We start from the raw sequence: 15,178 nt of genomic DNA, 5'->3' as shown, positions 1-15,178 counted from the left end.
ACAGAGACATTTTCTAGGGCTGTTTACTCGGATATGGTAAAGCTTTCTGCAAAATAAATATAGCATTGTAGCTTACATTAATGTGACTAATCTGGCAATAAAATGGCAAAATTTCTTTGCTTCTCCTTTAAAGATGAACTGCCCCTAAATACCATGCCTGCATCCCAATACTCATAGCAAAATTTAGATTACAATTTGCCAAAGGCACCAAACCTTCTGTCACTGAAGGATCTACAACTTCCCATCAGACATTTCTACACAATTTCCAGTATTACTGATACTGAATTTGGTAAAATAAAAAGTTATTTTCCCCTTTGGCTTTTATTGAGCAGAATTGTGAAATTCAGAAAAGGCAAAAGGTAATTCCTATCATGTTTAGCCTTTTTTCTTTCTTTTCACCTTTGCAAACGAAAATACATGAATTTTATAGAACACGTTAAAATAAACCATATAAACAAAAACAAATTCTGATTGCAGAGCTGAGTGAGTAATGAAAATATATCTGTGGGATGATAATTTAAGCAAATTACCCTTAGAATGCAACAGATAATTTAAGAATAACTGAAAGCAAGATGTGGGACCAGAAAAATGCGCTTGATAAATTCATTGTAGAGTGGCTACAGAAAAAGGGCGTTATCAATGAGAGCCCATCAACAAGCGGAGAAAAGCAATCTGCAGCAGTGTGACATGTGGCCAATTAACATCACAATTCCAGCAGATTGACTGGCACATCTCCAACTGCAGAGATGCTGAGGAGGATGGCAGTGAATAGGAAAGAAATTAGATTATTTATATACTCATATATATATATACTAAATTAACACCCAGTAAGAATGCCAAACTGAAAGCACTAGCGCTTTATTCTCTCATGCTAATGACAGTTGACTTGTTGCTTTTAAGACCACTATAAACTAATATATTAATGGTGATTAAATAGCCAGTTGTAGCATTGCATTGCTTCTGCATTGCATTATTTTTGCAGACATGTGAGTTCATGTTATTCTGTTCCTTAAATAGAAGTCTCTTGCATTAACAAGCAAATAAATAGCTTCACAACTTAATGCAGCCATGGGCACCCTAAGGTGGGGGGTGCAGCAGAACCTACAGGTACTGATGGGTTTGAAGGTGAAGTAGGTTGTCTGTCTGGTTTGCAATTTCAGTATACAGATGGAGCAGACTATACTTGACCTTTGGCTCACATGATACATACCAGAGTCAGGCTGAGTTAACCAGTGCCCGTGCATTCCACTTTGGGAAACAAAGTTATCTTTTTTTCACAGCAAATAAGTAGCAAAACGAGAGCGGCTAGGTGCGGAGCCGGATGCGGGCACATGGCAGGGCCCATTAGGGTCGGGGCCAGTCCAACCCTGGTGCATACCATTCACTTCAGTAGGAAAAGGGTTTTTTTTCAAGAAGCCAAAATAAATATCTGGTCTATCTGAATGCTGGCAATATAGCTAATCTTTCTTAAAGGGATGGTTCACCTTCAAATTAACATTAAGTATGACACAGACAGTGATAACCTGCGACAATTTGCATTTGGTCTTCATCTTTTATGGCATGGCTGAGCCATGTCTGTCCAGGGGGAGGCCTGCTGGCAAAAAGGGGAAAATCCTAGTGAGTTGTTTATATTTAGCATTCCAGGGCTATTATATACAAATAGGCAATATAACTTAAAAAATACCTATTAATGCATGTGATCATTGGGGTTCCTCGGTCTGACACCTCTCCACCTGCCAGCTCTTTCTCTCAATGCCCGAATCAAGGTAGGGGGCTGGGACCACTAGTGTAGTTTGTGTACCTGCACTCCTTAGGATTCATTGACAAATGGCAGGAAAGGGTGCAAAAGGGAATGCTGCCATGATTGTCACAGTTTGCATCCTGTCCCTACCATGTGTGCCAACAGGCGTAGTTCTGGAGTGCAAGGACCTATGATTTTTCAGTAAATACGGCTCTGTTGAATGCAGGCAGTATTGTTTCAATTGGGTAAAGCTTGTGCCTGCCATTTGCACCATTACCTGTGCTGAAAAATCACTCCTAATATATATTGTATGGCTTGTACCTAGCCCAATACAATCCATGCTAATGGCAATAATCCTTTATTATGGGGAGTTTATATATTTATTTTTAAGTTTAAAAAAAATAAGTAGGTGTTTCAAATCCCAAAATAACAGATAATTTGACATAGCTTTGCTGGGACTATAGTAACAGTGCAAATGAATTGCTTGCAGTGCAGTGATCTGAGCTTGGTGTAAATGAAAGGTTGATCTTCTTTGTGTGCAACTTGGCTGACCTCTACAGGCAGTATATGGGCATCACAGCAATTCTTTCTAGATTTAGGGGGAGATTTATTAAGACACAAACGCTCTAAGGGGCTGATTTACTAAGACACGATTTCGAATCCGAATTGGAAAAATTCCGATTGGAAACGAACATTTTGCGACTTTTTCGTATTTTTTGAGATTTTTGCGTAAAAACGCGAGTTTTTCGGCGTCTTTACGACTTTTGCGTAAAAACGCGAGTTTTTTGTAGCCATTACGAAAGTTGCGCAAAGTCGCGATTTTTTCGTAGCGTTAACACTTGCGCGCAAAGTCGCGCCTTTTTCGTAGCGTTAAAACTTAAAAGGCGCGACGTTTCGCGCAAGTTTTAACGCTACGAAAAAATCGCGACTTTGCGCAACTTTTGTAATGGCTACGAAAAACTTGCGCTTTTACGCAAAAATCATAAAGACGCCGGAAAACTCGCGTTTTTACGCAAAAATCGTAAAGACGCCGAAAAAAATCGCAAAATTACCGATCATTACGAAAAAAACGCAATCTGACGCATTCGGCCCGTTCGTGGGTTAGTAAATGTGCCCCTAAGTGTTCATTTGAACGCTCCGAGTGTATTTTCGCCGATTTTTTTCGCACACCCGCATGACTTTTTCGTACGCTTGCGCAACTTTTTCGTACGCTCGTGCGAAAAATTCGGAAAAGAAGTTGTGCCGCTGTTTACAATCTTTTACAAAAGATTTGGGGTCCAGCTGAATTCAAAAATAGTAGATTTGGTGCATCCCTAGAATAAATAACATTTTTAGCTGCAAAACAGTTCTCTTTCTGCATCATTTGAAATGCTGGCAGGGAAAAGGGACATAAACATTGATGTTACAAATTGTAACAACTTCTCCAGAGTTTACAGGATATGGGAACTGCATAATCCACAATGCATTGCACTGTCATTTTACTTTCCTTATGTGCATCACATGTGCAGGGAATTGAAGGATTTGGAGCATGCAGGCTGAGGACTGTCGACTACTGTTACATTTAATTTGAGTCTCAGTCAGAGTAGTCAGCCAGATCCGCAGGAGAACAGGGGGCAGGACTAGATAACTGTTTCAAACCATATTGTTATATTAAAAATCTGTATATTGCAAATTTGCTTAAAAATTGTGTTTGGGTGGAGTTCCCCTTTAATCAATGAGCAAGCATTGCATTACAACTTTGCCAAGAGGTTTGAACACTATTGTCAGAACAGACCCACCCACTTACGGTAATGTGACTGAAAGAAAGAGCTCATTTCCAGAAAATATAATAGATTTAGGCAGTTTCAGTTTCGCAGCATAAAGGACAATAAAACAATTACTGAACTGCTGTGATAAAGTAAGGAAATATATACAGCCACCAAGACCTATGGCGAAACAAATGTAACATATATACACTTATTTTGTTACACTAGCCATTTAAATAGTGTAATAGTGTGAAAAGATAGAGACATTTACGCAATGTTTGTACAATTCTGTATGTTTTTTAGTAATACTTTGCTACCATGCATGGCCTTTATATATTACATTAGTATTCCTAATACTTTGTCTACACAGCTTAGGAAATACAGCATGAACATCACACGTAGAATAGCTGTTCTCCATAGGGAATATATCATTGCAGTTAATTCTCTGTCTAATCATATGCACTTCTGTGTAAGTGTTAGGTGGGAGGTCTGGGAACTTTGCAGTTAATTAAAGCAGCTCTGATTCCTCCTGTTAGAATGCTGCTTGGGAAAGGTGGTATATAAGGGACAGTCAGTAAAATGAACATTGCCCTTCTTTGAGTCTCATGAATAAACAATTAAATGAATGATGCACTATGAATGCAGGTTACTGTCACTGAAAGATAATGAGAAGAAAATGGTTCATTTCTGAAATATTGCACGTAAAGGCAAAGCTGCACATGTAAGATAAGAAACCCCACTAAACCATTGAGCAGAATATTTTTTTTGCTTATTGGAAGTAGCCAATATGAATTTTGTTATGGGTCACGCAGGGAGAAAGTTCTGCAGTCACCCTTCTGTTCCCTGAAGTAGTGTACAGAGCAGAAAGTTGCAAGTACAGGTTGGGTGTGGGTCCTATAATGGCAGCATTTTGTGGCTTAGGGTTGGGTGGGAGTTGAGGTTTTGCAGGTTAAGGTTGGGTGTGGATTGAGTTTTTTCCAGGCCGCACATTACTACACCGTAGGTAGTAGTTTACCAAATACTTTTTGCAGTTCTATTGTTTTCAGAAACAATGTCTTTTTCCTGGTTTCTTCACCTTTGCTATATTTTTTCAATTTCCAAAAATAAATTTTCTTTATTTTCCTTCCTTTGGTATTAGCCTGTAACAGGTCAGTAGCAACGCATTGGCTGTACTTAAACCCATGGGACCACTGGGTTTGTGTATGTTGCAGGTACGGATCTGGTGCAGGTTGGAAACCACAGCATATATTACTTATCTATGCACTACAGCGGGGCTTCACACTCCTTAATTCTTCGTTGGTGGGATAGTGTTGCTCACAGTGTCTGCCTTCATTAACATCATATCTGATGTTATCAGAGGAGCTGCGTTGGTTTGGGAAGTAAAATCCCCTCTCAGTCTAGGGTTTATAAGGTGCAGGGTAGGGTAGGTGCGGATCAGGAACAAAGGCTGCAATTCTCTAAATTTTGCTTAATTAGTTAATAAATACATTTCTCAGCAGCATCAAATGATTGTGAGCAACTAATGAAACAATTGAGGAATAGGCCACAGTAGTTATTGGTGGACTGGAGGCACAGTGTCAAAGACTGATTAGCTTATGCTTATCCTTATGTTTTATAATGATCAGTGGGTAAAGTGATGATAGCACTGAAAACTAAGGGGAAAGCAACATCAGATCAGAGATAACTGTGAATAAAAGAGCTGACAATATAGTAACAACAAGTCATTTGCCTGTAAATAGCAATCTAAAGCATGAGCTAGTGATCACATCAAGTACAGTCCATTGGGAATGTCACAGGGAAAGATATAATTGTCTGGTGGCAGATAAAGGCACTTTTGGTAGAATGCAATAAAAATTGTAAATGGAAAAATTTGATAAACATCTTTTAATTTCACAGTGTAGTGTTCTTCCTTAGACAGTTATTATAGTGTGACTTTTTATGCGAATAGTGTATTTTTAAACACCTACTTGAAGGTGGCTTTTTTGGTGTAAAAATAACTTATTCAGTAAAACTGCTGGTGGATGAGGTGGTACATGCTCACAAAATGTTCTTTGTTAGGGGCTTTTATTGTATTCCCCCATGTATGTGTGTTTTTCCTAATTTAGGACTTGTATGCCCTAAGCTGGCTCACTGAAAGGGTAAAAAGATACCACACTCTCTCAAACAAGGCAGTTTCGAGGGTGGAGCAAGGCGCCATGCTGCAAAGAGGGAATTCTAAGGATCCAACAATTCCAGGAACTTTTGCTTATGTGAGGCTCTACAGCACTAAACTCATACTAAATAGGGCATGCAAAGCACCAGTAGTCCTCTGTGCACTATGATGTCGAACAAAAACACGCTGCGCAAATTTAAGTAGGGACATACTTTAAGGGGCACAGTTACTAATCCATGAACGTCTGAAAATCGTCCAAATGCGGATTTTTCGGAATGATCTGTATTTTGCAATTTTTTCGTAAATTGTCGCAACTTTTTCGTAGCCATTACGTCTTGCTCGTAAATTGTCGCAACTTTTTCATAGCCATTACAACTTGCTCGTAAATTGTCGCAACTTTTTCATAGCCATTACAACTTGCTCGTAAATTGGCGCAACTTTTTCGTAGCCATTACAACTTGCTCGTAAATTGTCGCAACTTTTTCGTAGCCGTCGCGTTGAGTACGAAAGTTTTGGATTCATTCAAGCTTCAGTATCGTGACTTTCCTTGGGCCAGGTTGGAGCTGCAGAGTGCCATTGAGTCCTATGGGAGGCTTCCAAAATCATGCAAAGTCGCAAAGGTTTGCCTGCCGTTTACGAGCGCTCAATCAAAGTTGCGACAATATACGAGCAAGTCGTAACGGCTACGAAAAAGTCGCGACAATTTACAAGCAAGTCATAATGGCTATGAAAAAGTTGTGACAATTTACGAGCAAGTCGTAACAATTTACGAAAAAGTCGTGACGGCGACGAAAATATCGCAAAAAATACGAAAAAGTCGCAAAATGTTCGTTTCCAATCCGGTTTTTTCCCATTCGGCATTCGGATTCGTGGATTAGTAAATTAGCCCTTATGTGTACGCAACAGAAGGGAGGTAAGGCCCAAAATGGTGATAATTCCCCCTTCCGTAAAACAAGCAAATCACGCACACAACCTGCCTAACTAATGTAGACACAAGCCTTGACACTTTATTTGAGAAGCCTCCTTCAAATCAGACTTAAAAACTGCAATAGTACTGACGCCCTTGAGACCAACAACGATGACATACTCTCTGCCCAGGAGCAGCTGCAACAGCTCATAACAACCCGCAGTACAAGCTTTAACAACACATACAGAGGATCTTCAAGAGAGATTCTGCAGTAATAGCATATGCATCCACAATGTCCAGGAAACATATACAGAAGTGCCAAAATTATTATTATAATATTATTACTACCGAAACATAGAGTTCATTGTGCCTTACGCTCCAAACCGCGCACTGGAAAAACCCCACGTGACATCAGACTCCATTACTATGAAACTAAAGAAGACCTATTTTGATCTTCTCTAAATAAGTTGAAATGGGTGGTGAAGCTATACATCTGTACCAAGATATTGCTTCCACTACTCTACAAAAACACAGAGACTTGCCCCCCATAACAAGCCAGATACTCAATGAGTGCTTGCTCTTCAAAAAAAACACGGTGATATCCGCTCCCCTAGCTGAAGGCTTAGGTATTCCAAGATAAAATGATACCAATGAAGCACATGATCCGTGACTTGGAGAAACTTCACACCCAAACACCCACACCACAAAATGTCTCTCTTCTGATGGAGGCTAGGTGCAAGTTACAAGAATTATTGCTTTCCAATGGAGAAAGAGCCCACTGCTGGGCTAAACAGAAACTTTTTAAACTTAAAGATGACCTGTCACCCATGTCTAGCATAAAGTCTGAGCAAGGCCATAACCTACTCAATACAGCTGACATGGTGGCTGAGTTTGAGTCATTTTATTCTACCTTATACACACCACCAGGAATACCCCTGTCCCACATCAGAGATAAATTACTAGACACCAAAGATGTCCCCAAACTTTCAGCTATGGCTAAAGCCAATCTTAATACTCCAATCGCACTAATTAAAGTAAGTCAAGCAATAAAGCAGCACTGCACTGCACTGCAGGAGGCCCAGGCAGCTTCTCACCAGCCTATTATAAAAAAATATAAAGATATTCTCACACCTCACTTAGTGACCATGTATAATAATATGTTACTACACCAACCTCCCCCACAAGAGATTTTAATGGCCAATCTCTCTTTCATCCCTAAGTCAAAGACCATTTAGATGTCCAAGATTATAGACCTATTTCAGTTTTTAAATGTTGATGTGAAATTATGGCTTTCAGACCTAAACACCTACTGTATCTCATACTATCAGCTCAATGTGGATTTATCCCTAATCCCTAGACAAACCACTGCCTTTTTTGCGTAGACTGATTAATATTATAGCGGATGCGAATATCTCAAAGTCACCCTTATCTACGCTTATCTTGGAAGATCACAAAGTGTCCTATATGCCACTCCAACTGCCTATATACATCTTACAGGCATACTCTCCTCACAGATTAAAATTGCAAGAGGGACTCGACATCACAGGTTATATAAACAATTCTCAAGAACATAAAATTACATTTTATGCAGATGATATATGCTTGACAAAACCCCTGACGAGCCTGCCTAGTTTGTTTTAGATTTCCACAAATTCCAAAAATTCCACAAAGTCTCTGCATTAAAAGTAATTTATCTACAACTAAAGCCCTTAAGCTGGCCATACACGTTCAGATTTTAATCTTCTTCTGACAAACATTCAGATATCGATTGTACATTTAAATGCAAGGATCTAAAACATTCAGACTGAAAAGTAGGATGAAAAATAAACAAATCAAATCAGAGGATGTTCTTAACATGAAATAGTTGGCAGACAGCAATCATAAGAAAGTGAACTCCCAGAAATGCTTTGTGGGTCCCCCAAGGATATCTTCAGATACACAATACATGCGCAGATTCTATCGTTATGCGGCCAAAATTTTCTAACCTGTTTGATTAAACCACAGATTGCCATGGAACAAAAATTATTGGGATGATAATTTGGGGGCCACACATGGTTCGCAAATCGTATGAAACTTCATTTATAGGTATATATATACAGAGAGTTAGCTGATTCAATCTAAAGCTAATGGCATATGGGACTGTTTGGGTACATTGTATTATTTGTAAATCCAATTGCAGTTGAAATCAGGTCTTCTGTCCTTTTCGGCACTGCTGGTCCTGTACAGTAACATAATTCAGGTCTCGGCCAGCCAATTTCCAATAATTCCTAGAAGGCTTGTTTGCAGGTAAATACAGAATAATGACTTACTGTACTGGTGATTTGATTATAATCTATTCTTTTTATTCCCCAATACATATTGGTGAGTGGTGAGTTAGACAGCCTAGTAGCCTGTGTATCGTAGCAGATTTTTACAGGAATCTCACTAAATATTTCTTACTTCAGTCTATAGTTTGTTAGAACTTGCTAGAACTAAAGTAATATAATCTTAAAACTGATATGCATGGAACCAATGTAATCTTCCTGGAAAAAGCTTAGTGTATAAGAGTGGAGTCGACTCACCCAGATACTGAAATCTGCCTGTACCTTAAGTATATAAAGTAGTCATTAGCAAGAGACATTCGAGTCTTTACCTCATTATGCACTACCAGTCAGTTTTTCTTCTTTTCTCTGTGTTTCAGATACTTAAAACCGGATGAAGACAAGAAATCAAAACACAAGACGGCTGTTAAAAAGAAAACATTAAACCCAGAGTTCAATGAGGTAACTAGGAATGTGATTAATGGTATAAGGCAGTGCTGTCCAACTGGCGGCCCGCGACCCCCCTCTGTGTGGCCCCCCACCTGTCTGGCTGCTTTGATGGCTTACCTTTGAGTAAGCATTAAATGGTATCAATACTGAGATTAACTGGCCCCCTGCATGGTTCTCACCTCAGATTCAGGCTGTAATCCCTCTGTATTGTTTCAAAATGTAATCCCCTGTGTTGTTCACACCTTTTAATACTTGCATTGTTCACCCCCTGCAGTGTTCACACCTTAGGCTCAGGCTGTAATCACTCCCATTGTTCACTTCTTCACACCTCAGACATTGGTACTGTAGGCAGAGTATGGCACATACAGCCAGCATAGGGCAGGTAGAGTATGGCACACACAGGCAGCATAGGTCAGGGAGGGTATGGCACACACAGGAAGGGTAGGGCAGGCAGAGTATGGCACACACAGTCAGGGTAGGGCAGGCAGAGTATGGCACACACAGGCAGGGTAGGGCAGGCAGAGTATGGCACACACAGACAGCATAGGACAGGCAGAGTGCTGCCTGTGTGTGCCATACTCTGCTTGCCCTATGCTGCTTGTGGGAGGTGAACCTGGCAGGCGTTTGTTGTGGGAGTTTGTTAGCAGTTGGAAATAGCCATTAAATGGTCCCAAAGGTGTGTAATTATGTACTGGGGGTTGCTCTGCTATCCACAGGGGAGGAGGAGGCATATGGAATTTAAGGGTATATCTTAATATGACATAATTCTTTCACATATGAATGATGGTTGATATCCCCACAGTAAGGACCAAGCATTTGGGTTTTTGCTGTGCTACCACCATTGTGATAAAATAGGTGTGGTTTGAAGTGGGTGTGGTTTCAAAAAGAGGAGTGGTCAAAACTGGCTTCCATTAGCGGCCCTCCACCATGTATGCTAGAGAAATTCCGGCCCTCGGCACCGTAGAAGTTGGACAGCACTGGTATAAGGCTTGTTTAGCAAGCAGTCACTCTTATTATTTAAGTCTTTGGAGCATATTTATCTATAAGGGGGTAAGGAGATAATTATCTATGATATTCTGCAAGGCCTAGTCCAAAAAAACATAAAAAAGTAAAAAGGGAGTGTTCTTTTGGTAGCATGTGCAGTGATTTGTTTATTCTGCCTTTGATAGATACTCATTTGCTCATTTCCTATAGTGCACAAAATTGGGCCACTGGCACACAGAGTGATTCCAAAACAATTGTATTTACCTCTATTGACCTAAATGATAATTGCCTAGATTGTGCTAGAGTGCTTATGGTTCAGGCAGTATCACTTGAAAATACACCTTATTGCCTTTTGTGCCATTGTCCTTGGAGCCCATCCACCCAGCGCAACTACTCATCCACCCCTACCAAGCAGATCAGTAATTAATATAATGCATATGTAAGGCTTTGTGCCTTTATCCCATACCAACAAGCAATACAATGAAACAGACTGTTGGCATTTACACCATGTCAGGCAAGTAATACAATGTCAGAGAATACAGGCATCATAGTAGAGTGTTTTTTTATTATTATTATATTATTATTGCTCTGCAAAACAATAATAATTTTCAAAAATCTACTGATGGTCCAGTTATTTCATATTATGACTTAGGGGCTGATTTACTAACCCACGAATCCGACCCGAATTGGAAAAGTTCCGACTTGAAAACGAACATTTTGCGACTTTTTCGTATGTTTTGCGATTTTTTCGGATTCTGTACGAATTTTTCGTTACCAATACGATTTTTGCGTAAAAACGCGAGTTTTTCGTATCCATTACGAAAGTTGCGTAAAAAGTTGCGCATTTTTCGTAGCGTTAAAACTTACGCGAAAAATGCGCAACTTTTCGCGTAAGTTTTAACGCTACGCAAAATGCGCAACTTTTTACGCAACTTTCGTAATGGATAGGAAAACTCGCGTTTTTACGCAAAAATCGTATTGGATCCGAAAAATTCGTAAAGAATCCGAAAAAATCGCAAAACATACGAAAAAATCGCAAAGTACCGATCATTACGAAAAAAACGCAATCGGACTCCATTCGACCCGTTCGTGGGTAAGTAAATCAGCCCCTTAGAGTCACCATATCAGGAGCCAGATTACATTAAAAAAAAGACAATTCACACAAGCAATTGTGTAACTGCCTTTATTTACATAATGAAATACATATATAATTTTGTTTACAAGAACACGTGCAGCTTATAGAAAGGCAGTCAGTTAACATGCTTCTTTCTATATGTTACAAAAATATATGTTTATCTTGTATATATACAGTATGTTATCTTACAAGAGATGAATTTTAAGATAAGCCACTTGATTTACTATTTAAAAAGGCTCTTCTTTATCCTTTATGTTTAACCTTACCAATTTAATTAATGTCCCAGATGTTTCTTGCCAGTTGCCTGACTCTTTCTTATAATCCCAAAGTAAATTCACATCCTGCTTCTAATATCTATATGGAGGAAAACACTTTATTAAGCATTCATTAATGGCTAATGTGTTGTTAATGCTTTTTTTTCAGGAGTTCTGCTATGAAATAAAGCATAGTGACCTTGCAAAAAAGACCTTAGAAGTCACTGTTTGGGACTATGATATTGGGAAATCAAATGATTTTATAGGTAAGTAAAAGAAAAGCCTAGTATCATTCAATCTTACATTTATGACAGAAATCCTTCCTGAAAGCATCACTGACTCTGTTCTATTCTGTCTTTGTGGTTTGCTGTGCCTGGAGTATGCATATATGTATTGAATGTATGTAAGTGGGCAATCTACCCCACATAGTTCATATACAGTATTGCCTGTGACATGGGACCAGCCATTCTATTGTGTGAATTTTGTAAGAAAAACATAAATAAAGAAAATTATTCTTTTAAAAATGTATCCCGACCAATCATTGCTAAGTACTTAATCCTGCATAAACAGACCATAGTGTGAGAACAGCAAAAATATCTGCCATTATTTTAAATGTATCTATTATTTTCACAAATTTGCAATACAACATTTAAAAAAATGCACAGACCCAACTCTAATAGAGACCTTCAGCCAATCACAAGCCAAAGTAGACATGCAATATAAACTTTTCTTTCTCTATGTTATAGCAGCAACTAATAATTCACATTTCTGGACTTTTACTCATCATTTAAATTCATAGCCCATAGCCATGGGGAAATTGTTACAAAACATTAAACTGGCAACAAGTAACAGGCAGGTGGCAATTGCACAATCACGCAAGTTGACAACTTATTTTGGTAAAGTTTTTTAAAATCAATGTCAGTTTTCTTTTCTATTTTTAAAGGTGGTGTAGTTTTGGGAATCAATGCAAAAGGAGAGCGACTTAAACACTGGTTTGACTGCCTGAAAAACAAAGACAAGAAAATTGAGCGCTGGCACACTTTAACGAATGAGCTGCCAGGATCTGTCCTCAGTGATTGACGGGAGTTACCTGCTCTGTGTTGTGATAGCACAGCTGTAAAGACACATGCTATGCCTTTGGCCTCGCCACAGTTTACAGTTTATCTGAGAGAAGGAAAGATGTCCATTTAGCTGATGTTGTTCCAAGTGGGGCACTATTTCAGAGAGCCTTCATCTTACTGGATTTGAATTTGTGTTTCTTTCATATAAATGAATGTTCTACCACTCATGTACTGTATGCAGGTGTTTTTCAGCAAGTTGACAAAATCTATTTTTGTTGCACAGCCAACTCTCTATTGCACAGTGCAGGCGCAGCCTACTGAATGGGATAACTTGTAGGATGATTATATAGAACATGCAACATTTGCTGCAGAACACGTAGTTACCAATCAGGAGATAGTTGGAGCTAATTTACAAACACTGGGTAAATTTGCACCTAGACAGTAAGCCATAGCAACCAATCAATGATTAGCAGGATGCACATTAAAAGCAATTTAGAAATCACTCCCCCTTGTTTACTGGTCACTTTTTTGGAAGCTCATCTCTGAATGGTTACCAGGACTGGGGCAAATGTTATTAAACAGTTAACAATCTGCTGACAGCTGTTACAGATAACCAAGCAAGTCTTTATTTTGCTTAACTATTTAGGTTTATGCCCAACAGAGAGATTGTATTGAAGATTTCATATAAATTTAAACCATGTGGCATTTAAAGAAACCCAATGACAAGGTTAAGTTAAAACCATTAAAAGAGATACCCCATGCAAAATGTAATTAGCAATGAAAACTCATTTTTTCCATGAACACACTCAAATACTCACATACACATTTTGGTGTGCAAAGTACATTATGTTTTCCAAGGTTATTTCCTCTGTGAGAGGTAGCTCAGCTATAATTCCAATGCACCCAAAGCCTCATACAAGTACAAAGCGCTAGTTTGATCACATTTAGAAAACTAATTCCCCCCCTCAATTTGCTTTGATTACCTAAGGGAACCTTCGGAAATTACCATCAGGTCCAGGCTGTCGGGAATTCCTCCAGGTGATTCAGATGTTAAAGGAACAGTTAAGTGTATAAATGAAATTGGGTAAAATGGATAGACTGCGCAAACTAAAAAATATTAGTAATATAGTTAGGCAAAAATGTCATCTATAAAGGCTGGAGTTGGCAGATGTCTAACATAACAGCCAGAACACTACTTCCTGCTTTCAGCTCTCTAACCTCTTAGTTAGTCAGTGACTAATGTGGGTGCCACATGGGACATAACTGTTCAGTTAGTTTGTGAGCACACAGGTCAGATTCAAATGCAAACTAACTGAACAGTTATGTCCCATGTGGCCCCCTCAAGTCACTGATTGGTTACTGACTGCTAACAGCTTGTAAAGGAGGAAGTAGAGTTCTGGCTATTATGTTAGACATCTGGCCACTCCAGGCTTTATAGATTACATTTTTGCCTAACTAACTATATTGAAAACATATTCTGTTTTGCGCAGTCTATCTATTTTACCCAGTTCCATTTTTACACTGAACTGCTTCTTTAAAGCAGGCTGAAGAAGATACCATTAAAACACAAATGCAGGGGGGAAAGCATGTGCCAAATGTTGTTGGCAGTTTAAAATACAATGCGACTCTGTGTCTATATTATTGCATTGTCTAAAAATTACTCTTTACACAATGCAATGACTTTAAAAATAACACATACTTTGTACTGAAGGGGATATAAACCCAAAAATAAACTGATGCAAACTTACTCAGGGTGCTTCTCTAGGCACTTTTGCAATTTACATATTTTATTTTGGTGATTTTTGAAATATTTGCATTTGTAGACTGAAGGAAAAAGTTAGGGTCTCTAACACTTTAGGCCTTCAAAGAGACCTGGTGAGCTGAAGCCTGGCTAGCACTATAGAACTGTCAATAACTGCGCAGAACCCACCTAAAATAGAAAATTAATGTAAATTGCAAAAGTACTCAGAGGGCCACTCAGAATCAAGTCTACATCAATTCATTTTTCTTGGTTTAGATCTCCTTTAACATAAATAATACCTATCCCTTTGCACAACCAATCCAGTGCAGCTGTTTTCTAAGGGAGGAGCCTCGTGACCATTGTTTATTTCTGTTTCACACAGGTTGTGCAACACCCTATGGCATGTTTCTGCCCAGGATTTCTGCCTTTATGTAAATGCAGCCAAGCAAATGGCTTTTAGGAAAACGTAGGGACAAAAGTTTAACATTGTTCAAAAGAGATAAGAGTGTGTTGTAATATTCAAGTGGGTTTTTCTAGTAGTTTCTATATCTTGCTAACAGACAAGGAATTATTGTTTACTCTTCAGTTGCTAGCATAAGATCGACTTTAGCTCGAAGGCAGCGGAGAAATACCACAAGCTAATGTAGCATATACTGTATGTCTGATGTTGTCTGTGCTATAACCATTTTATTGTCTATGACTGCGTAA

The 15,178-nt window shown here is 38.9% G+C and overlaps 1 protein-coding gene across 1 annotated transcript in view; it reads left to right on the top strand.

Moving 5' to 3' along the window:
- doc2b (double C2-like domains, beta) overlaps nucleotides 1-13,851 on the top strand; it is a 279,826-nt gene extending 265,975 nt beyond the window's left edge. The window contains exons 7-9 of the mRNA XM_002934344.5: nucleotides 9,226-9,307; nucleotides 11,838-11,934; nucleotides 12,612-13,851. Coding sequence (XP_002934390.1) covers nucleotides 9,226-9,307; nucleotides 11,838-11,934; nucleotides 12,612-12,748 — 316 coding nt within the window. The 3' untranslated portion in view covers nucleotides 12,749-13,851. The remainder of the gene's footprint in view (nucleotides 1-9,225; nucleotides 9,308-11,837; nucleotides 11,935-12,611) is intronic.
- Nucleotides 13,852-15,178: the final 1,327 nt, after the last annotated feature.

Source organism: Xenopus tropicalis, chromosome 2 (assembly GCF_000004195.4).
Source record: "Xenopus tropicalis strain Nigerian chromosome 2, UCB_Xtro_10.0, whole genome shotgun sequence".
Taxonomy (NCBI): Eukaryota; Metazoa; Chordata; class Amphibia; order Anura; family Pipidae; genus Xenopus; species Xenopus tropicalis.
Note: the sequence above shows the minus strand (reverse complement) of the source record. Positions and strands in the feature narration are given on the sequence as shown.